This window comes from Salvelinus alpinus, chromosome 29, assembly GCF_045679555.1.
Source record: "Salvelinus alpinus chromosome 29, SLU_Salpinus.1, whole genome shotgun sequence".
In the NCBI taxonomy this organism is placed as follows: Eukaryota; Metazoa; Chordata; class Actinopteri; order Salmoniformes; family Salmonidae; genus Salvelinus; species Salvelinus alpinus.
Genome location: NC_092114.1, coordinates 11,420,138 through 11,444,460, shown reverse-complemented (window position 1 = coordinate 11,444,460; position 24,323 = coordinate 11,420,138). Strand labels below are relative to the sequence as shown.

General features: G+C 45.0%; 1 protein-coding gene across 1 annotated transcript; it reads right to left on the bottom strand.

Moving 5' to 3' along the window:
* Window positions 1-926: 926 nt before the first annotated feature.
* Window positions 927-22,290, bottom strand: dlgap3 (discs, large (Drosophila) homolog-associated protein 3). Its single transcript, XM_071374428.1, has 7 exons — window positions 22,150-22,290; window positions 21,929-22,023; window positions 20,960-21,245; window positions 8,589-8,913; window positions 8,274-8,365; window positions 7,533-7,679; window positions 927-6,329 (listed from the first exon to the last, which is right to left on the bottom strand). The coding sequence occupies exons 1-7, from the start codon at window positions 22,264-22,266 to the stop codon at window positions 6,006-6,008; spliced, it is 1,386 nt and encodes a 461-aa protein (XP_071230529.1). The 5' UTR covers window positions 22,267-22,290; the 3' UTR covers window positions 927-6,005.
* Between the last annotated feature and the right edge of the window lie 2,033 nt (window positions 22,291-24,323).

Sequence of the window (24,323 nt, the reverse complement as noted above, 5' to 3'; positions counted from 1 at the left end):
GTTTGTTCGTCTTCATATCCAGTTATCCTTCCGTCCATTTAGTAATCTCTCAAACAACTACCGGAGGAGAGACCGGATGGAGAATGAGAAACTTTTGCTCCAAAATCTGTCCTATCATTTTCGTTCAAATCTGTTGCTCATATACAGTAGCAGCAATTAGAGAATCTTCTAGAAAGACAGATTTATTTTGACTTCACAAACTCGCCCTTGAATACAGAATATTGTTACCCCCCCCCCCCCCCACCCCCACCACAGCTATAATCGAGGTAACAAACACGTGATAATATTGACAGTGATCGTAATAATCCATAGTAATGTAGCAATAATAATAATAATAGTCATTGTAATAACAAGATTAATGAGAGTAATTTGGAGAGATATTTACATGTAGTAAGTGTGGAAGTGGTAAGCAGGGTATTGCTCAGTAATCTCTGACCCATGCCTTGACTGTTCTGAGGGAGTTTGTAATTGAGCCTGCTAGAGGTGGACGTCACAGTGTGGTTACACGCACTCACGCACGCACATACGCGCACACACAGCAGCTACTAGGACACAATAACCTCCTCCCGTGGCTGCTGTGCCATCTGTCTGTTTGTGATTGTAGGGGTTTGTACCTCTGTGAGATCAGGTGACCAGGTAGACCCGGTCGAGGAGTTCAACTCAACAGGTAGGAACAGAACAGTTAGGTCATCTCCCTTCTTATCGTGGAGAGTGGGGAAAAAGTTATTCGAAACTCCTGGTTGAAAAAGGTTCTTGTTTTAGATTCCAGGGTGACTCCATCGTTGTATTTCCAGTTAACCCCTGAAGACATGTGACCAGGGTCAGGGTTCGAGATACTGCTAGAAATTGAGGTACTTGTAGTTTGATCGTCCGTCTGAAAGATGTTTGCACATTTGTAGGTGGTGGGGGGGGGGGGGGGGGGGGGGACTGGCCACTTTTTTGTCCTGGTGCTGTGGCCAGAGTTGGCAATTGACCAAGTGTGAACCTGGAGGTAAGACCCAGGCCCATTGTTAAAGAGTGAGTCTCAGTCTGGTTGAACCCAGGCCCATTGTTAAAAGAGTGAGTCTCAGCCTGGTTGAACCCAGGCCCATTGTTAAAAGAGTGACTCTCAGCCTGGTTGAACCCAGGCCCATTGTTAAAAGAGTGAGTCTCAGCCTGGTTGAACATATGCCCATTGTTAAAAGAGTGAGTCTCAGCCTGGTTGAACCCAGGCCCATTGTTAAAAGAGTGAGTCTCAGCCTGGTTGAACCCAGGCCCATTGTTAAAAGAGTGAGTCTCAGCCTGGTTGAACCCAGGCCCATTGTTAAAAGAGTGAGTCTCAGCCTGGTTGAACCCAGGCCCATTGTTAAAAGAGTGAGTCTCAGCCTGGTTGAACCCAGGCCCATTGTTAAAAGAGTGAGTCTCAGCCTGGTTGAACCCAGGCCCATTGTTAAAATAGTCTATCACACTAACAGTCTATCGCACACCTTTTTACTTAAAAATTGCACTGTTGGTTAGAGCCTGTAAGTAAGTATTTCACTGTAAGGTTGTACACCTGTTGTATTCGGCACAAGTGACAAATAAACTTTGTTTTGATTAACAGTAGAGTTAGTCTACACCGTCTATCACACTAACAGTAGAGGAGTTGACACAGTCTATAGCAGTCCCACCCATCAGCAGAAAACAGGTTTAAACAGACCAAGAAAAAGCAGAGGGATGAAAGCGAGGTGGTAAAATATGATGACGCTGTACTGAAAACATCCCTCCCTGTGGAACGTTCATGCAGAACGTAGATAGATAATCCTTAGGAACAATGTCTTCAGGTTTGGAGAATCGTTGACAGTGGAAAGAGGGAGCGATGATCTCTGTCTTTGTGGAGAATCGTTGACAGTGGAAAGAGGGAGCAGTTAACTCTGTCTTTGTGGAGAATCGTTGACAGTGGAAAGAGGGAGCAGTTAACTCTGTCTTTGTGGAGAATCGTTGACAGTGGAAAGAGGGAGCAGTTAACTCTGTCTTTGTGGAGAATCGTTGACAGTGGAAAGAGGGAGCAGTTAACTCTGTCTTTGTGGAGAATCGTTGACAGTGGAAAGAGGGAGCAGTTAACTCTGTCTTTGTGGAGAATCGTTGACAGTGGAAAGAGGGAGCGATGATCTCTGTCTTTGTGCTCGTTTTGTATTGAGAGGTTTCAACGATGTAACGCAATACGTTAGGATACAGAGGACGTTTGAAACTCGGGCAGAATTTAATCTGTGATTGGGGGTTACAGGCATTGCAGCTTTTATCCAGCCAAAAATACACAGCATTTCCTGTGAATGGGATCTCTGCCAATGCAGGAACATTGCTTTTTAAAAGCTGCAAAGTCTATAACTCAGGCTATTCAGTGGGATAAATAAAAGTATTCAATTTATTGATATGTGAACAGGAAAAGGCCCCGAGATATATATGGGTCTAGTTTGCGGTTAAACTAACGGGGAAAAGAGAGACAGAGAGATCTGGGCATCTGGTTTGTGGTTAAACTAACGGGGAAAAGAGAGACAGAGAGATCTGGGCATCTGGTTTGTGGTTAAACTAACGGGGAAAAGAGAGACAGAGAGATCTGGGCATCTGGTTTGTGGTTAAACTAACGGGGAAAAGAGAGACAGAGAGATCTGGGCGTCTGGTTTGTGGTTAAACTAACGGGGAACAGAGAGACAGAGATCTGGGCGTCCTAAAAAGCATGCAAGGACTACGACGATATCCAAAGGAAAGATAGACCTCTGCCTAACTCAACTAAACCACATACTGTTCTATAATATTTCTCTCCAGAATATTTACATATGTGTATAAACTTTTAGCATGTTACAAGAAAAAACCCACATCTAGCTGGTTAGGCACATGGAGTTGGAGAGAGAGAGGGAGAGAGAGAGAGAGAGAGAGAGAGAGAGAGAGAGAGAGAGAGAGAGAGAGAGAGAGAGAGAGAGAGAGAGAGAGAGAGAGAGAGAGAGAGAGAGAGAGAGAGAGAGAGAGAGAGAGAGAGAGAGAGAGAGAGAGAGAGAGAGAGAGAGAGAGAGAGAGAGAGAGAGAGAGAGAGAGAGAGAGAGAGGGAGAGGGAGAGGGAGAGGGAGAGAAAAAGAGGGAGAGAAAAAGAGAGAGAGAGAGAAAGAGATGCCATTTATACCCTGTGAATTGGACCATACCAATCCTACATATTAATTCATCACATTTGAAAAACTACTTCTGCAAATTGTACATAGCCTTAATATTACACAATGCTATAGTTTATAATACTGTATTCAACATCTTTCTATGTGTATTTTCTGTACATCTTTACTAATCTAGAAATATAGGTAAATAACGTTAGAAAATATACATCTCCCATTAAAATATATAATGTATAGTTCATTCCATTTTCTGATGATATAAAAAGGAAAGGCAGGTCGTGCTAACAGAATCACTTCACCATTGGGCCTCAAGTATATCGCTCAAAAACACAAGTCACCACACGCACACTGCAAAACGCAACCCTCGTTCGTCACAAAATGTTCACTCATAGTTCAGAGTGCAAACGCACGTCATCAGATATTTTTGTTTCTGTCACTTAAATGTTAATGTTTTTCGAATCGACAGTATTCAGAGCCACTCAAATATTTTCCTGGGCAACAAACTCCTCAATAATTCCTTTGTTATTGAAGACAGATTGACCACGTGACCCATAATTCCTTTGTTACTGAAGACAGATTGACCACGTGACCCATAATTCCTTTGTTACTGAAGACAGATTGACCACGTGACCCATAATTCCTTTGTTACTGAAGACAGATTGACCACATGACCCATAATTCCTTTGTTACTGAAGACAGATTGACCCCGTGACCCATAATTCCTTTGTTACTGAAGACAGATTGACCCCGTGACCCATAGAGCATGGGTCAATTGTTCCCTCATTCCAGAGGAAAATAGGAGAAACAGTGAATTATGTTTTAGAAGAGTCTTTAGAGGAGAGTTTTAGTTACATTACAGTGGATTTCACTGTAAAGGCTACACATGACAAAGCTTCTGGGAGAGAGAGAGAGAGAGAGAGACTTAACAAAGCGATCATCCTTCTCTCAGCCAGAGGGGGTGTGAAATTGGGGGATTGTCTTCGCCACCCCCTGAAGAGAACCTTGGGCTGGAGTTACATAGAGGGACGAGGAGGCAGACAGGTAGATCGTCTGGGGCCCTTGGTAGTGCTCGGATTCACAGGCCATTTTTGTTTGGTGATCCGGTCTTAAAATCTTGAAAAAGCATTTTAGTCAAACGTTGATCACTTGTCCAAGTTTATGTTGGAAAGTGAATGAAGACATCTAAAAGTATATTGACCTTTTCTCTACATAGTCTCCAATTTTAGGGGGGCCTACACCCCCCCTTTCTGACAAAGTGATTCGGTGAATCCTCATTTGGCCACCAGGGGGTGCCAATGTCTCGCAGACAAAAAGGGTCCCTTTGTGAGATCTCAATATGCTTCAAAACTCACCTCAACTCAGCTCAACAGAAGAAATCATACCATCACCATCACCGCCAAACCCTTACACTTCAGAAGGAATATCTAAAAAGCAAACAGCTTCAGTTTTTTTGTTTGTTTGTGATGTTCTCCGGCTGTTAAGTATGCCGTGAAACACTTACAAAAGCTTCCCTCTGGGCGAACAGCATCGTGCGCACTATGTACAAAAAGAAAACACACACACTTCTTCAAACAGTTTAGTATACTGCTACCCAGACAGCTGGAATAGAGGGACGGATGCTCGGGCCAAGAGGAAAGAGTTGGGAGAGAGAATATAGTCTTCGACGAATGAGTGTAGACCTGGGTCTTGTGTAGGAGGCATGTAGGTTGAATGTCATCCGTAGTTGAAGGTTGGGTGACTGTGTATTACAGAGTCTTCAGAGGATGTAGCCAACTAGCCACATGCTGTTGTTATTGAGAATACCTTAGAGCCTTGTGTGATGTTGAGCCGAGCAGCCATTTTGAGATATCATCTGCTCTAAGCCCACAGGAGCGGTTGAGGTTTGTCCCGGCGAAGCCCGTATTTCCTGTGAGCATAGAGGCTAGGCTTAAGATAGTCTAGGCTAAACCAAGCTAGGCTACGCTAGGTGAACAGGCAAGCACAGACATGCTACTGCTGCTTGACTACACATTCCAGTGACTTAGCAAGAGCGATACTTCTTTCATCTTTATAGCTCTTATAGCTCCCCCAAATTAAAACAAAACCCTCCATCTCTCCATTTTATTTCTGACAACAAAGATGAGAAGAAACGCGAGTGGAGACAACTGTGATCCTGTGGCCTCCATTTTGGCTCCAGATTCCACAAAATGGCCACTGTCGCCTCCTGCTCACTCCTTCTGTCTTGCCATGTCCTGGAATGGCATGATGATGGGACCCAGCATCGCCAGCAGTGGAGGCTTGAGAGAGAGTCAGTATACCCAGAGAGATGCTGGTCAGCACTGAAGGGACATTTGGTATGGCTCTATATCAGGGGTGGGCAATTCCAATCCTCGGGTGCCTGATCGATGTCACAGTTTTGCCCCAGCTAACACACCGGACTCCAATAATCACCTAATCATGATCTTCAGTTTAGATGAATCAGCTGTGTTTTCTAGGGATGGAGAAAAAGTGTGACACTAATCATGTCCTGGAGGACTGGAGTTGCCACACCCCTGGTCAACATCGTCACTGAGGGGGTTCAGTGTATGGGACTTGGGAGGCGTGTTGTTGATCTAGGGTAGTCTAGTGGTCAGACAGGAGGTTATATGGCCACGTTTAGACGGTCCCAGTGTTCAGAGTCAGATCTGTAGATCTCAAGTTCTTGTAGGGTCGGATAGAAGTCTGATAAGGGTCACCCTATATGTCCGTGTTCAGTGTCTGAGCCTCGGGATGTAAATCTACACCATTGTGGTTGTTCTAGGGTGGCATAGTTCTCAAATAAGGATCTCTATCTCTATAATTAGGCTGTTCCAGGAGTCGGGTCTGAGTCGGTTCTGTTCACTGGGATCAAGGGCTGTATCTCCATGTTCAGAGCCGGGTCTGAGCCTCTGGGATGTAGATCTCGATGCTGTCTGCGCTCTCCGTGGCTGAGTTCTGTCTGAAGGAAGCGGACCTCTTGGTCTGGAGCAGTCTTCTGCGTGCCTCAGTCCTCTGTCTGTCGCCCAGGTCTAAGGACTTCTCTCGGACAGGCACGGCCCGTCCCACACCCCCGCTACGGGGCATCACCAGTACCACGCCGCCTCCTCCTACCCCTCGTTCCACTGAGGGGTCGCTGACGCTGTCGGCACGGAGGCTGCCGCTCACTCCCCCTGCTGGCTTCTTTGGTAGTGGGGGAGGAAGCTTCTTGTCATCCTGGGGGGGATGAGGGGGATGGGGGGAGGGGGAGATGACGGGAGGAGGGGATGAGGGGAGGGGGGATGATGGGAGGGGATGTGGGGAAGGGGGGAATGAGGGGAGGGGGGATGTGGGGAAGGGGGATAAGGGGAGGGGGGATGAGGGGAGGGGGAATGAGGGGAGGGGGGATTGTGTGGTTGGTAAAGTTGGAGTCAGTGGGATGTGGTGGACATTATGGAAGGATGATGGAGTCAGTGGGATGTGGTGGACATTATGGAAGGATGATGGAGTCAGTGGGATGTGGTGGACATTATGGAAGGATGAGCAGTGTCAGTGGGATGTGGTGGACATTATGGAAGGATGATGGAGTCAGTGGGATGTGGTGGACATTATGGAAGGATGATGGAGTCAGTGGGATGTGGTGGACATTATGGAAGGATGAGCAGGGTCAGTGGGATGTGGTGGACATTATGGAAGGATGAGCAGGGTCAGCAGGAAGATTGTAGGGGTGGACAGATGTATAACGTGATGTAAAATACAAACCAACATAACAAAGACAACCATGAAACAATACATAGGGAGAGTAGACATAGCAGAATGGAGTCAGAATATTCCCAACAAAATAAAGACACCGATATGGATCAGTATGTGGAAGAAGAGAGGAAGGAAAGGAGGAAGGAAAGGAAGAAGGAGGAAGGAGGAAGAAGAGAGGAAGGAAAGGAGGAAGGAAAGGAGGAAGGAAAGGAAGAAGGAGGAAGGAGGAAGAAGAGAGGAAGGAAAGGAGGAAGGAAAGGAGGAAGGAAAGGAGGAAGGAGGAAGAAGAGAGGAAGGAAAGGAGGAAGGAGGAAGGAGGAAGGAAAGGAGGAAGGAAGTGTTAGCACTTGTTAATAGTTGCCAGTTGTTACTGTGAGTTTTGTTCTTCCTGTCTTTCCCAAAACAATTTATCAAAAGTATAGCTTTGAAACAGCACTCAGTCATTTTAGTTAAGACGGGCTCAGCTAATTTTTTTGCATTCAGAACTAACACAAAACTTTAAAGCACAATGCTTTGAGCCATTTTGTCTCAAAGCCTCTCCTCTCTTGATGTTGTGCAGTTTCACAGCCAGGGCTGGCTTGGGGGCAGCAGACCCATCTGTGCCACTCTCCGACACACTGCCATCTTGGCTCTGGGGAATGACCCAGGGTCAGGGGGCAACTGGGCAAAGCGGATCCCAGCTCTCACTTTCTTGTCTGGGGGAAGCCTCCAGCCGGAGTCCTTGAGCCTCTGGAGGTGCTGGAACTTGACCTTGACGTCTTCCACGTTGAGCTGGAGCAGGTCCCAGAGCCCGGACAGGTCCTGAGAGGTGGGCTGGGGGTACGCGGACGGGTCCTGGAGGGGGGAGGGGCAAATAATACATAAGTGGGGTCATGAGAACCGATTACGAGAAAACTGTAGAATATATCCCCATAGCTACGACTCATTCCTATTGGTAGATACATTATCCCCATAGCTACGACTCATTCCTATTGGTAGATACATTATCCCCATAGCTACGACTCATTCCTATTGGTAGATACATTATCCCCATAGCTACGACTCATTCCTATTGGTAGATACATTATCCCCATATCTAGGACTCATTCATATTGGTAGATATGCCCATTCTGTAGCTAGGACTCATTCATATTGGTAGATATGCCCATTCTGTAGCTAGGACTCATTCATATTGGTAGATATGCCCATTCTGTAGCTAGGACTCATTCATATTGGTAGATATGCCCATTCTGTAGCTAGGACTCATTCATATTGGTTTGACAAAAGATAGAAGAGACCACACACACACACACACACACACACACACACACACACACACACACACACACACACACACACACACACACACACACACACACACACACACACACACACACACACACACACACACACACACACACACACACACACACACACACACACACTCACCACGCTTTGCTGGCACAGACGGAAGAACTGCTGCACCTTCTGAGACATGAGCATCTGGGCACTGCCCACCGCATTACGGATCAGCTCCAGAACTGGACAGGAAACACACAGGAAACAGGATGTAAGGCAACAGAAAGACGGGGAGTCAGGACACAGAAAGTAGAAATTCAAACGTGTGAAATGTGTGAGCTAAGGCTCAAACCAGTCCATCTTTCCTATAACCTACTTCCTCCTCTTTCTGACAATCCCCACCCCTCATCCAACATCTCACCCACCTTCCTCCCTCCCTCCCACCCTCTCTCCCCCTTTCCTCACCCTCCTCCGGCAGCTCGTTCTCCTCCGCCTCTCTCTCTACGTTCTGACACCATCCCTCCATCCTCTCCACCTCCGTCTGAAGGAGGCCTAAGAAGAACTCTCCGTCTCTCAGACAGGGCGAGGCACGACCAGAATCAGGTAGACTACGGAGGCCCCCCTCCAGTGAGGGCTGGGGTGTGCCTATCCAGCCACCTCGGTCCGCTGCGAGGGGCAGGGGGGAGTGTGCCCGCGGGGGCAGGGGGGGGATCTGGTGAGGGTGGTGGTCTGTAGCGTAACCATCCTGGATGTAGTCCTCTCTGTAGGCCCACTGGCCCTGGGTGTGCACCTAGAGAAAACAGTAGCAACACCAGTGATGCTAATGGATAGGCTAAACGTTAAGGCTTAGCTCAACAAAAACAAAAAACTATTCAACACAGAACCTGAGTAAAAAAAGGGTTTAAAGTCAAAGTAAGTCAAGTTAGGGAAACATTTTGTGCTGCCTATTTGACTATTCAGCTTCAGAAAAGAAATGACTACAGTATCCTACAGTAGACCCATACAGTATGCTATAGTAGACCTATACAGTATGCTACAGTAGACCTATACAGTATCCTACAGTAGACCTATACAGTATGCTATAGTAGACCTATACAGTACCACTACAGTATGCTATAGTAGACCTATACATTACCACTACAGTATGCTACAGTAGTTCTATACAGTACCACTACAGTATGCTACAGTAGGTCTATACAGTACCACTACAGTATGCTACAGTAGGTCTATACAGTATGCTACAGTAGGTCTATACAGTACCACTACAGTATGCTACAGTAGGTCTATACAGTATGCTACAGTAGGTCTATACAGTTTGCTACAGTAGGTCTATACAGTACCACTACAGTATGCTACAGTAGGTCTATACAGTATGCTACAGTAGGTCTATACAGTATCATTACAGTATGCTACAGTAGGTCTATACAGTACCACTACAGTATGCTACAGTAGGTCTATACAGTACCACTACAGTATCCTACAGTAGGTCTATACAGTACCACTACAGTATGCTACAGTAGGTCTATACAGTACCACTACAGTATGCTACAGTAGGTCTATACAGTACCACTACAGTATGCTACAGTAGGTCTATACAGTACCACTACAGTATGCTACAGAAGGTCTATACAGTACCACTACAGTATGCTACAGTAGGTCTATACAGTACCACTACAGTATGCTACAGTAGGTCTATACAGTACCACTACAGTATGCTACAGTAGGTCTATACAGTACCACTACAGTATGCTACAGTAGGTCTATACAGCATCACTACAGTAGGTCTATACAGTACCACTACAGTATGCTACAGTAGGTCTATACACTACCACTACAGTATTCTACAGTAGGTCTATACAGTACCACTAAAGTATACTACAGTAGGTCTATACAGTACCACTACAGTATGCTACAGTAGGTCTATACAGTATGCTACAGTAGGTCTATACAGTACCACTACAGTATGCTACAGTAGGTCTATACAGTATGCTACAGTAGGTCTATACAGTTTGCTACAGTAGGTCTATACAGTACCACTACAGTATGCTACAGTAGGTCTATACAGTATGCTACAGTAGACCTATACAGTATGCTACAGTAGGTCTATACAGTACCATTACAGTATGCTACAGTATACATATACAGTACCACTACAGTATGCTACAGTAGGCCTATACAGTACCCCACAGTAGGCCTCTACAGTATGCTACAGTAGGCCTATACAGTACCATTACAGTATGCTACAGTATGTCTATACAGTACCATTACAGTATGCTACAGTAGGTCTATACAGTACCATTACAGTATGCTACAGTAGGTCTATACAGCACCACTACAGTAGTTCTATACAGTACCACTACAGTATGTTACAGTAGGTCTATACAGTACCACTACAGTATCCTACAGTAGGTCTATACAGTACCACTACAGTATGTTACAGTAGGTCTATACAGTACCACTACAGTATCCTACAGTAGGTCTATACAGCACCAATACAGTAGTTCTATACAGTACCACTACAGTATGCTACAGTAGGTCTATACAGTACCACTACAGTATGATACAGTAGGTCTATACAGTATCATTACAGTATGCTACAGTAGGTTTATACAGTACCACTACAGTATGCTACAGTAGGCTCATACAGTACCACTACAGTTTGCTACAGTAGGTATATACAGCACCACTACAGTAGGTCTATACAGTACCACTACAGTATGCTACAGTAGGTCTATACAGTATGCTACAGTAGGTCTATACAGTTTGCTACAGTAGGTCTATACAGTACCACTACAGTATGCTACAGTAGGTCTATACAGTATGCTACAGTAGACCTATACAGTATGCTACAGTAGGTCTATACAGTACCATTACAGTATGCTACAGTATGTCTATACAGTACCCCACAGTAGGCCTCTACAGTATGCTACAGTAGGCCTATACAGTACCATTACAGTATGCTACAGTATGTCTATACAGTACCATTACAGTAGGTCTATACAGTAGGTCTATACAGTACCATTACAGTATGCTACAGTAGGTCTATACAGCACCACTACAGTAGTTCTATACAGTACCACTACAGTATGCTACAGTAGGTCTATACAGTACCACTACAGTATGCTACAGTAGGTTTATACAGTACCACTACAGTATGATACAGTAGGTTTATACAGTACCACTACAGTATGTTACAGTAGGTCTATACAGTACCACTACAGTATCCTACAGTAGGTCTATACAGTACCACTACAGTATGATACAGTAGGTCTATACAGTATCATTACAGTATGCTACAGTAGGTTTATACAGTACCACTACAGTATGCTACAGTAGGCTCATACAGTACCACTACAGTATGCTACAGTAGGTCTATACAGTACTACTACAGTATCCCACAGTAGGCCTATACAGTACTACTACAGTATGCTACAGTAGGCCTATACAGTACCATTACAGTATGCTACAGTAGGTCTATACAGTACCACTACAGTAGGTCTATACAGTACCACTACAGTAGGTCTAAACAGTACCACCACAGTAGGTCTATACAGTACCACTACAGTATGCTACAGTAGGTCTATACAGTATGCTACAGTAGGTCTATACAGTACCACTACAGTATTCTTGACTTTTTCCAAATTTTGTTACGTTACAGCCTTGTTCTAAAAATAATTGAATTGTTTGTTTCCCTCATCAATCTACACACAATACCCCAGAGTGACAAGGCAAAAACATGTTTCTAGACATTTTTGAACATAAACTCCCCCCCGAAATATCACATTTACATAAGTATTCAGACCCTTTACTCAGTACTTTGTTGAAGCACCTTCAGCAGTGATTACAGCCTTGAGTCTTCTTGGGTATGACTCTACAAGCTTGGCACACCTGCATTTGGGGAGTTTCTCCCATTCTTCTCTGCAGATTCTCTCAAGCTCTGTCAGGTTGGATGGGGAGCGTCGCTGCACAGCTATTTTCAGGTCTCTCCAGAGATGTTAGATCGGGTTCATGTCCGGGCTCTTGCTGGGCCACTCAAGGACCTTCAGAGACTTGTCCCGAAGTCACTCCTGCATTGTCTTGGCTGTGTGATTAGGGTTGTTGTCCTGTTGGAAGGTGAACCTTTGCCCCAGTCTGAGGTCCTGAGCCCTCTGGAGCAGGTTTTCATCAAGGATCTCTCTGTACTTTACTCCGTTCATCTTCCACTCAATCCTGACTAGTCTCCCAGTCCCTGCCGCTGAAAAACATTCCCACAGCATGATGGTGCCACCACCATGATGCTGCCACCACCATGCTTCACCATAAGGATGGTGCCTGGTTTCCTCCAGACGTGACATTTGGCATTCAGGGCCAAAGAGTTCAATCTTTCTTTCATCAGATCAGAGAATCTTGTTTCTCATGTTCCGAGAGTCTTTAGGTGCCTTTTGGCAAACTCCAAGCGGGCTGTCATGTGCCTTTTACTGAGGAGTGGCTTCTGTCTGGCCACTCTACCACAAAGGCCTGATTGGTGGAGTGCTGCAGAGATGGTTGTCGTTCTGGAAGGTTCTCCCATCTCCACAGAGGAACTCTAGAGCTCTGTCAGAGTGACCATCAGGTTCTTGGTCACCTCCCTGACCTAGGCCCTCGATTGCTCAGTTTGGCTGGACGGCCAGCTCTAGGAAGAGTCTAAGTGGTTCAATTTAAGAATGATGGAGGCCACTGTGTTCTTGGGGACCTTCAATGCTGCAGACATTTTTTGGTACCCTTCCCCAGATCTGTGCCTCGACACAATCCTGTCTTGGAGCTCTACGGAAAATTCCTTCAACCTCATGGCTTGGTTTTTGCTCTGACATGCACTGTCAACTGTGGGACCTTATATAGACAGGTGTGTGCCTTTACAAATCATGTCCAATCAATTGAATTTACCACATGTGGACTCCAATCAAGTTGTAGAAACATCTCAAGGATGATCAATGGAAACAGGATGCACCAGAGCTCCATTTATAATCTCATAGCAAAGGGTCTGAGTACCTTATGTAAATAAGGTATTTGTGTTATATATTTTTAATACATTAGCAAACATTACTAAAAACCTGTTTTTGCTTTGTTATTATGGAGTATTGTGTGTAGATTGATCAGGGGAAAAAAGGATGTAATCCATTTTCGAATAAGTCTGTAACGTAACAAAATGTGGAAAAAGTCAAGGGGTCTGAATACTTTCTGAATGCACAGTATGCTATTATATTTGGCTCTGCTATGTAAAGTACTAAATGAATCACTGTGTGATTTTGCCGAGACATCGATTCAGCTTTGCTCTAACTTTACTAAAACCAGCACCATTGTGAGAAAAGATAATCTTATATTTCTACGAATACCAAGTGAGGACTATTATATAACGGCAACATCTTGATGAGGTTTATTTTTTTGAGTGACTTGAGTGCCCTTTGAATCGTGCTGCTGAATGGACAGCAGTGGTCACATATCGTTACTGCGGTTCCACAGGAGCAATGGGATCCGTGGTGTTTTATGAACATCAAGGCAGACAACACGGTGAATTTGGATCCTAGATCTCGTTGGTGAGATGATAAGGTTTATGCGCGCGGGGTGGTGGGGGGGGGGAATCTGTGTGTCTGCACACGCAATAGAGGTGGTACGTTTCTGTAAGCTAAGTACTCGGAAACAGTAGGGTTGCGAGATCAAGTACATCGTACAAGATTGTTTTTGAAGACATCCGTTTTAGCAACCCTGAGTAGAGTTGTCTGTCTGTGGGTATTCTCTACGCGCACGCCTACAGTTCATCACTCGTGCCACTGCCATAGAGAAAGAATACAGGGAAGAAACCACCATTTACCTGCTATAGTCTTCATATTGATTTAATTTGTCATTCTTTTAATTTCATTTTAGTGGTAATTAGGCCTAAATATAATATACTTTGAATTAATCAGAATAGATTTTTCCAGAAATCATTTTACCATGCACCCTGGTGTATTCTACATGAGAAAAGTGAGGGAGTTCCGCAACAGGCTGTTACATACTAACTCTTAACCAATCAGGAGCAACAGGCTGTTACATACTAACTCTTAACCAATCAGGAGCAACAGGCTGTTACATACTAACTCTTAACCAATCAGGAGCAACAGGCTGTTACATACTAACTCTTAACCAATCAGGAGCAACAGGCTGTTACATACTAACTCTTAACCAATCAGGAGCAACAGGCTGTTACATACTAACTCTTAACCAATCAGGAGCAACAGGCTGTTACATACTAACTCTTAACCAATCAGGAGCAACAGGCTGTTACATACTAACTCTTAACCAATCAGGAGCAACAGGCTGTTACATACTAACTCTTAACCAATCAGGAGCAACAGGCTGTTACATACTAACTCTTAACCAATCAGGAGCAACAGGCTGTTACATACTAACTCTTAACCAATCAGGAGCAACAGGCTGTTACATACTAACTCTTAACCAATCAGGAGCAACAGGCTGTTACATACTAACTCTTAACCAATCAGGAGCAACAGGCTGTTACATACTAACTCTTAACCAATCAGGAGCAACAGGCTGTTACATACTAACTCTTAACCAATCAGGAGCAACAGGCTGTTACATACTAACTCTTAACCAATCAGGAGCAACAGGCTGTTACATACTAACTCTTAACCAATCAGGAGCAACAGGCTGTTACATACTAACTCTTAACCAATCAGGAGCAACAGGCTGTTACATACTAACTCTTAACCAATCAGGAGCAACAGGCTGTTACATACTAACTCTTAACCAATCAGGAGCAACAGGCTGTTACATACTAACTCTTAACCAATCAGGAGAAACAGGCTGTTACATACTAACTCTTAACCAATCAGGAGCAACAGGCTGTTACATACTAACTCTTAACCAATCAGGAGCAACAGGCTGTTACATACTAACTCTTAACCAATCAGGAGCAACAGGCTGTTACATACTAACTCTTAACCAATCAGGAGCAACAGGCTGTTACATACTAACTCTTAACCAATCAGGAGCAACAGGCTGTTACATACTAACTCTTAACCAATCAGGAGCAACAGGCTGTTACATACTAACTCTTAACCAATCAGGAGCAACAGGCTGTTACATACTAACTCTTAACCAATCAGGAGCAACAGGCTGTTACATACTAACTCTTAACCAATCAGGAGCAACAGGCTGTTACATACTAACTCTTAACCAATCAGGAGCAACAGGCTGTTACATACTAACTCTTAACCAATCAGGAGCAACAGGCTGTTACATACTAACTCTTAACCAATCAGGAGAAACAGGCTGTTACATACTAACTCTTAACCAATCAGGAGAAACAGGCTGTTACATACTAACTCTTAACCAATCAGGAGCAACAGGCTGTTACATACTAACTCTTAACCAATCAGGAGAAACAGGCTGTTACATACTAACTCTTAACCAATCAGGAGAAACAGGCTGTTACATACTAACTCTTAACCAATCAGGAGAAACAGGCTGTTAATTTAGAATAGCAGATGCTCTCATGTCCTAATCACAGTCAACATACATCTATTTTCTAACAACAATATCATGGAATAAATTAGAATAGATTACAAAATGATAGTTCCCCCCCCCCTCCCCCAAAAAATGACAAGTGCATATAGGCCTCCTGATGATATGTGGCTGCTGAATTGTAATTTGATTGAGCTGTTGAACTCCATTTTTACATTTGATAGACAACTTTAGCACTATTCCAAACTTAAACTGGAGCGGCCTAGTGGTTAGAGTGTAGAGGCGGCAGTTAGCCTAGTGGTTAGAGTGTAAAGGCGGGAGGTAGCCTAGTGGTTAGAGTGTAGAGGCGGCAGTTAGCCTAGAGGTTAGAGTGTAAAGGCGGGAGGTAGCCTAGTGGTTAGAGTGTAAAGGCGGCAGGTATCCTAGCGGTTAGAGTGTAGAGGCGGCAGTTAGCCTAGAGGTTAGAGTGTAGAGGCGGGAGGTAGCCTAGTGGTTAGAGTGTAAAGGCGGCAGGTATCCTAGCGGTTAGAGTGTAGAGGCGGCAGTTAGCCTAGAGGTTAGAGTGTAAAGGCGGCAGGTATCCTAGCGGTTAGAGTGTAGAGGCGGCAGTTAGCCTAGAGGTTAGAGTGTAGAGGCGGGAGGTAGCCTAGTGGTTAGAGTGTAGAGGCGGCAGGTAGCCTAGTGGTTAGAGTGTAGAGGTGGCAGGAAGCCTAGTGGTTAGAGTGTAGAGGCGGCAGTTAGCCTAGAGGTTAGAGTGTAAAGGCGGGAGGTAGCCTAGTGGTTAGAGTGTAAAGGCGGCAGGTATCCTAGCGGTTAGAGTGTAAAGGCGGCAGGTAGCCTAGTGGTTAGAGTGTTGAGGCGGCAGGTAGCCTAGTGGTTAGAGTGTAGAGGTGGCAGGAAGCCTAGTGGTTAGAGTGTAGAGGCGGCAGTTAGCCTAGAGGTTAGAGTGTAAAGGCGGGAGGTAGCCTAGTGGTTAGAGTGTAAAGGCGGCAGGTATCCTAGCGGTTAGAGTGTAGAGGCGGCAGTTAGCCTAGAGGTTAGAGTGTAGAGGCGGGAGGTAGCCTAGTGGTTAGAGTGTAAAGGCGGCAGGTATCCTAGCGGTTAGAGTGTAGAGGCGGCAGTTAGCCTAGAGGTTAGAGTGTAAAGGCGGCAGGTATCCTAGCGGTTAGAGTGTAGAGGCGGCAGTTAGCCTAGAGGTTAGAGTGTAGAGGCGGGAGGTAGCCTAGTGGTTAGAGTGTAAAGGCGGCAGGTATCCTAGCGGTTAGAGTGTAGAGGCGGCAGGTAGCCTAGCGGTTAGAGTGTAGAGGCGGCAGGTAGCCTAGTGGTTAGAGTGTAAAGGCGGCAGGTATCCTAGCGGTTAGAGTGTAGAGGCGGCAGGTAGCCTAGCGGTTAGAGTGTAGAGGCGGGAGGTAGCCTAGCGGTTAGATTGTAGAGGCGGCAGGTATCCTAGCGGTTAGAGTGTAGAGGCGGCAGGTAGCCTAGCGGTTAGATTGTAGAGGCGGCAGGTATCCTAGTGGTTAGAGTGTAGAGGCGGCAGGTAGCCTAGCGGTTAGAGTGTAGAGGCGGGAGGTAGCCTAGTGGTTAGAGTGTAGAGGCGGCAGGTATCCTAGCGGTTAGAGTGTAGAGACGGCAGGTAGCCTAGCGGTTAGAGTGTAGAGGCGGCAGGTAGCCTAGTGGTTAGAGTGTAGAGGCGGTAGGTTTCCTAGCGGTTAGAGTGGAGAGGCGGCAGGTAGCCTAGCGGTTAGAGTGTAGAGGCGGCAGGTAGCCTAGTGGTTAGAGTGTAGAGGCGGCAGGTAGCCTAGTGGTTAGAGTGTAAAGGCGGCAGGTAGCCTAGTGGTTAGAGTGTAGAGGCGGCAGGTAGCCTAGTGGTTAGAGTGTAAAGGCGGCAGGTAGCCTAGTGGTTAGAGTGTAGAGGCGGCAGGTAGCCTAGTGGTTAGAGTGTAAAGGCGGCAGGTAGCCTAGTGGTTAGAGTGTAGAGGCGGCAGGTAGCCTAGTGGTTAGAGTGTAGAGGTGGCAGGAAGCCTAGTGGTTAGAGTGTAGGGGAGGCAGGTAGCCTAGTGGTTAGAGTGTAGAGGCGGCAGGTAGCCTAGTGGTTAGAGTGTAGAGGCGGCAGGTAGCCTAGTGGTTAGAGTGTAGAGGCGGCAGGTAGCCTAGTGGTTAGAGTGTAGAGGCGGCAGGTAGCCTAGTGGTTAGAGTGTAAAGGCGGCAGGTAGCCTAGTGGTTAGAGTGTAGAGGCGGCAGGTAGCCTAGTGGTTAGAGTGTAAAGGCGGCAGGTAGCCTAGTGGTTAGAGTGTAGAGGTGGCAGGTAGCCTAGTGGTTAGAGTGTAGAGGCGGCAGGTAGCCTAGCGGTTAGAGTGTAGAGGCGGCAGGTAGCCTAGCGGTTAGAGTGTAGAGGCGGCAGGTAGCCTAGTGGTTAGAGTGTAGGGGCGGCAGGTAGCCTAGTGGTTAGAGTGGAGAGGCGGCAGGTAGCCTAGTGGTTAGAGTGTAAAGGCGGCAGGTAGCCTAGTGGTTAGAGTGGAGAGGCGGCAGGTAGCCTAGTGGTTAGAGTGGAGAGGCGGCAGGTAGCCTAGTGGTTAGAGTGTAAAGGCGGCAGGTAGCCTAGTGGTTAGAGTGTAAAGGCGGCAGGTAGCCTAGTGGTTAGAGTGGAGAGGCGGCAGGTAGCCTAGTGGTTAGAGTGTAGAGGCGGCAGGGAGCCTAGTGGTTAGAGTGTAGAGGCGGCAGGTAGCCTAGTGGTTAGAGTGGAGAGGCGGCAGGTAGCCTAGTGGTTAGAGTGGAGAGGCGGCAGGTAGCCTAGTGGTTAGAGTGTAAAGGCGGCAGGTAGCCTAGTGGTTAGAGTGTAAAGGCGGCAGGTAGCCTAGTGGTTAGAGTGTAGAGACAATAACTAAAAGGTTGCTAGATTGAATCCCCGAGCTGACAAGGTCAAAAAAAATCTGTCGTTCTTCCCCTGACCAAGGCAGTTAACCCACTGTTCCTAGGCCGGTCATTGTAAATAAAGATTTTGTTCTGAACTGACTTGCCTAGTTAATTAAAGGATAAGAAAACAACAATCCTCTTTTTTAATAATTGCCATGTCATTCTTTACAAAAAAACAAAGAACAGTTTCTTAAACTGCATACTGTATCTAAGTCTCTGGTCTCTCCTAGGAGTAGGTAACGGTAGACATACTGTATCTAAGTCTCTGGTCCTAGGAGTAGGTAACGGTAGACATGTTCTCCGCTATCCACTTTATGTTTTAATGATTGTTTTGGGGTATAGGGGAGGGTTGTGTAAAAATATATTTTATTGAAGGGAGGGACATCCATTTTCATTTCAGAGAGATCCGATTCTCTTCAGGTATCCCTCATTATAAATAATGTACGGCAGTCCCTTGGCTAAAAAAGTGGATACTTTTAAGTGAAGATTGTAACTTGCTGTTCTTTATTAGGGAGAAGTGGAGAGAGTTCATTATGTAATGAAGTCCCTATGGGGATGAAGAGGACAGGAAGTAGATAAACCCTTTAATGATGTCATGAAGTCCCAATGGGGATGAAGAGGACAGGAAGTAGATAAGTCCTTTAACTTCTTAGCGCTAGGGGTCATATTATTATTTCTTTTTTTAATAACGTGCCCAACGTAAACGGACATTTTCTCTGGCCCAGATCGTAGAATATGCATATAATTTACAGATTAGGATAGCAAACACTCCAAAGTTTCCAAAACTGTCAAAATATTGTCTGTGTGAATAAGAATATTTATTCTGCAAACGAAAACCTGAGAAAATGTAACCCGGAAGTGATATAAAAAAAAAAAAATCTGTGTTCCCTGGCCCGTCTAACCTCCATTTAAAGGGGTATCAACCAGATTCCTTCTCCAATGGCTTCATCAGGGTGTGACCAGGCTTTAGACATAGTTTAAGGCTTTTATTTTGAAAAATGAACAAGTTTTTTCAAAACTAGTCAGGTGTCCTCGGAATATTACCTGCGTGCGCGGGAGGAGCTCACCATTTTCCTTTTCTCTCTTAATGAATAGGTTATGCTCCAGTTGAAATATTATCGATTATGTTTGTTAAAGACAAACTGAGGTTTGATTATAAAAAACATTTGAAATGTTTCTACGACCATTTCGGATACTTTTTGGGATTTGTCGAACGGAACACGGCTTTTGTTTTCTCAAAATAATGCGCAACCCAAATGCCGTTTTTTTGTGATGAAAGTAATATTTATCGAACAAAAATAAGATTTGTTGTGTAACTGGGAGTCTCGTGAGTGGAAACACCCGAAGATTATCAAAGGTAAGCGATTCATTTTATTGCTTTTCTTACTTTCGTGACCAAGCTAACCAAGCTAATATAAGGCTAAGCTGTTGTAGCTACACTCACAAAAGCTTGGATTTCTTTCGCTGTAAAATACATTTTCAAAATCTGACACGATAGGTGGATTAACAACAAGCTAAGCTGTGTTTTGGTATATTTCACTTGTGATTGCATGATTATAAATATATTTTTTAATATTCTTGAATTTGGCGCCCTGCAATTCAGCGGTTGTTTAGGAAAGTGAACCCGTATTCGGTATCCGTAGCGCAGTGAAGTTAATGATGTAATGAAGTCCCAATGGGGATGAAGAGGACAGGAAGTAGATAAGTCCGTCAATTATGTAATAAATAATAAGCATAAAGCAGACACAAAGTTACCAAACTAGTGTTGCATATTATATTATCCTACCTACCGACCGACCGACCGACCGGCCTGCCTGCCTGCCTGCCTGCCTGCCTGCCTGCCTGCCTGCCTGCCTACCTACATGCCTACCTACCTACCTACCTACCTACCTACCTACCTACCTACCTACCTACCTACCTAACTAACTAAATAATCAAATAACTGCTAACTAGCTAACTACGTACGTACCTACCTACTTACCTAACTAGCTAACTAACTAACTAGCTAACTAACTAACTAAGTACCTAACAAACAAACTAACTAACTAACTAACTAACTAACTACTTACCTAACAACCTAATAACCTAACTAACTACCTAACAACCTAATGACATTTACATTTTACATTTAAGTCATTTAGCAGACGCTCTTATCCAGAGCGACTTACAAATTGGAACTGACAAAGGAAAAATGACCTAAATAACTAACTAATTAACTAAATAACTACCTACCAACCTAATGAACTAACTAACTAACTAACTACCCAACAATATAATAACATAACTAACTAACTAATTAACTAAATAACTAACTACCAACCTAACAACCTAACTAACTAACTAACTAAATAACTAACTAACAACCTAATAACCTAACTAACTAACAACCTAATAACCTAACTAACGGTTAACTAAACAACTAACTACCCATCCCAACTACTGACCGTGCGGTGGAACTCTGCGTACTGGTCGGCTGACTCAGGCTCTGAGGAGTGTCTCTGGAAGGAGCAGCCGAACTGGGGGCTCTTATCCTGGGTAGGAACAGCGAAGGTGAGGCCTGGGAACTGGAGGCTCTTCTCCTGGGTAGGAACAGCGAAGGTGAGGCCTGGGAACTGGAGGCTCTTCTCCTGGGTAGGAACAGCGAAGGTGAGGCCTGAGAAACCCCCCGCTGGATCCAGGTCTGCCTGGACGCTGGCCGTCACGCTGTTGGATCGCTTGAATCGAGCACGTCTGGGAGGAGAGGAGGGGAGGAGGGTTGGGATGTATCTAATGTAAATACACACAGACTAATACTACTCATGCAGAGACAGACAGAGATAAGATGTGGGAGATTGAGGGAGTTTTTCCTTTGTCAGTTTCAACTTCGATAATAACTGCGGGTAACCATGACTACTGGGTATAACACGTAGGACTGGGCTTTCACGCATAACGTAACCCCGGCCCTAATTAACACCGACACACAAACTCCACAGCTCAGGCGGGTGGTACACCTGTTAATACCCTGCACCCCCCCCACACACATACACACAGCGAGAGAAATAGAGGAGGAAGTCTGAGTCACAGAGTCACACGTACTACATCAGAGAAGGGGAGAAGAGAGAGAGATGGGGAGAGAGAGAGAGAGAGAGAGAGAGAGAGAGAGAGAGAGAGAGAGAGAGAGAGAGAGAGAGAGAGAGAGAGAGAGAGAGAGAGAGAGAGAGAGAGAGAGAGAGAGAGAGAGAGAGAGAGAGAGAGAGAGAGAGAGAGAGAGAGAGAGAGAGAGAGAGAGAGAGAGAGAGAGAGATTATTATTTTTCGTACAATACCCACCATCTTTCCTCTTATAGTGGAAACATCGTAATGACTGCTATAAACCTATAATGAGTGTTCATATGAGTGTTCATATGAGTGTTATACATGGTGTTATAACACTACCTCTTGTCCTCCTCCACCTGCACCCCTATAGAGTGAACCTCTCTCAGAGCCTTGCCATCCGGGTCCGAGTCTGACAGGGTCTCCGAGCTGTCCACCTGACGCACACACAGGGTCAAAGGTCAGATTGACTAATTTAAAAAACACTCAAATACACATATACACATATGAAATAAATTACATTTATTTAAACAAATTGACATGTAAAAAAATACCTCACTTACCTGTACAGCGATAGAAGGCCTCCAATTCCTTCCTCTTCTCTCCGTCTGGTTCTCCTCCTGTCCTCCTCCTCCTCCTCCTCTTCCTCCTCCTCCTCCTCCCATCTTACTCATCACCATACTGTTCTGTGAGAGGGAGGCAGACTTCCCCAGACTTCCCCCTGCCCGTCCCACATCCCTCTCCCCCCTCTCCTTTCCCCTGGGCCCCTCCAAGAGACTATCAGCGGAGCCGCTATGTTTTACTCTGGGGGGCCCCTGTCCTCCCCCTCCATAGAGTACAAGCTCCCTGCCCCATCGGGGGACCCCATCCAGGCTCTCGGCTGAGTTGGAGTGCTGGCGGGAGCGGCCGTGTCCTGGTCCTGTGTAGTAACTCCTTTCCCTGGACGTCTGACCAGACACCGCAACTACAGAAACAGACAGGAGATACATGATGTAGTTGGATTGGATCCTCTGGAGGTCTGACCAGACACCACAACTACAAAGACAGACAGGAGATACATGATGTAGTTGCAGTGGATCCCCTGGAGGTCTGACCAGACACCACAATTACAGAGACAGACAGGAGATACATGATGTAGTTGCAGTGGATCCCCTGGAGGTCTGACCAGACACCACAACTACAAAGACAGACAGGAGATACATGATGTAGTTGCAGTGGATCCCCTGGAGGTCTGACCAGACACCACAACTACAGAGACACACAGGAGATACATGATGTAGTTGGATTGGATCCCCTGGAGGTCTGACCAGACACCACAACTACAGAGACAGACAGGAGATACATGATGTAGTTGGATTGGATCCCCTGGAGGTCTGACCAGACACCACAACTACAGAGACAGACAGGAGATACATGATGTAGTTGGAGTGGATCCCCTGGAGGTCTGACCAGACACCACAACTACATAGACAGACAGGAGATACATGATGTAGTTGCAGTGGATCCCCTGGAGGTCTGACCAGACACCACAACTACAGAGACACACAGGAGGGCCATTAGATACATCACGATGTAGTTGCAGTGAATTATATTTCATCATGCAGGAATTATCTGTACAGTTCAATAAGATGGGAAAGACATATTGCCATCTTCTATCTACTGGCAATGGTTTCATCTAAGGAACTATATCTATGCCCAAATATTTAAAAACGGGAAACGATTGTGATTCCATAAGTAGAGACAGAGTCCTCCATCGGGGTCTAGAGAGACAGTAAGGCTGATTCCGTTAGATTCCGTTCAGAACTTGAGATGGAGCTGAATTTGTCTATGATCTGCAGAGCTTTTGGGAGGGATTGAGATACATTGTTTAGATATAGAAAAATATCGTGTAATAAGACGACGTCATCCATAGAATTGAGAGATATGATTTATTTTGATTGTTGAATTGCCTGGGCCAGGGGCTCCAAAGACAATAAAAATACCAGAGGATAGATGGGATCACCGTTCCTGCTACTAATAGTTATGTTATTTTAATGGCTGAGAGATTGGAATATAGTACATATAGTACATATAGTACCAACCAGAGATATAACCATTCTAGTCTATCAAGAGATATAACCATTCTAGTCTATAAAGAGATATGACCATTCTGGTCTATCAAGAGATATGACCATTCTAGTCTATCAAGAGATATGACCATTCTAGTCTATCAAGAGATATGACCATTCTAGTCTATCAAGAGATATGACCATTCTAGTCTATCACGAGATGTGACCATTCTAGTCTATCAAGAGATATGACCAAATCCAAATCAAATCAAATCAAATTTTATTAGTCACATACACATGGTTAGCAGATGTTAATGCGAGTGTAGCGAAATGCTTGTGCTTCTAGTTCCGACAATGCAGTAATAACCAACAAGTAATCTAACCTAACAATTCCACAACTACTACCTTATACACACACAAGTGTAAAGGGATAAAGAATATGTACATAAAGATATATGAATGAGTGGTGGTACAGAACGGCATAGGCAAGATGCAGTAGATGGTATAGAGTACGGTATATACATATGAGATGAGTACTGTAGGGTATGTAAACATAAAGTGGCATAGTTTAAAGTGGCTAGTGGTACATGTATTACATAAAGATGGCAAGATGCAGTAGATGATATAGAGTACAGTATATACATATGAGATGGGTAATGTAGGGTATGTAAACATTATATTAAGTGGCA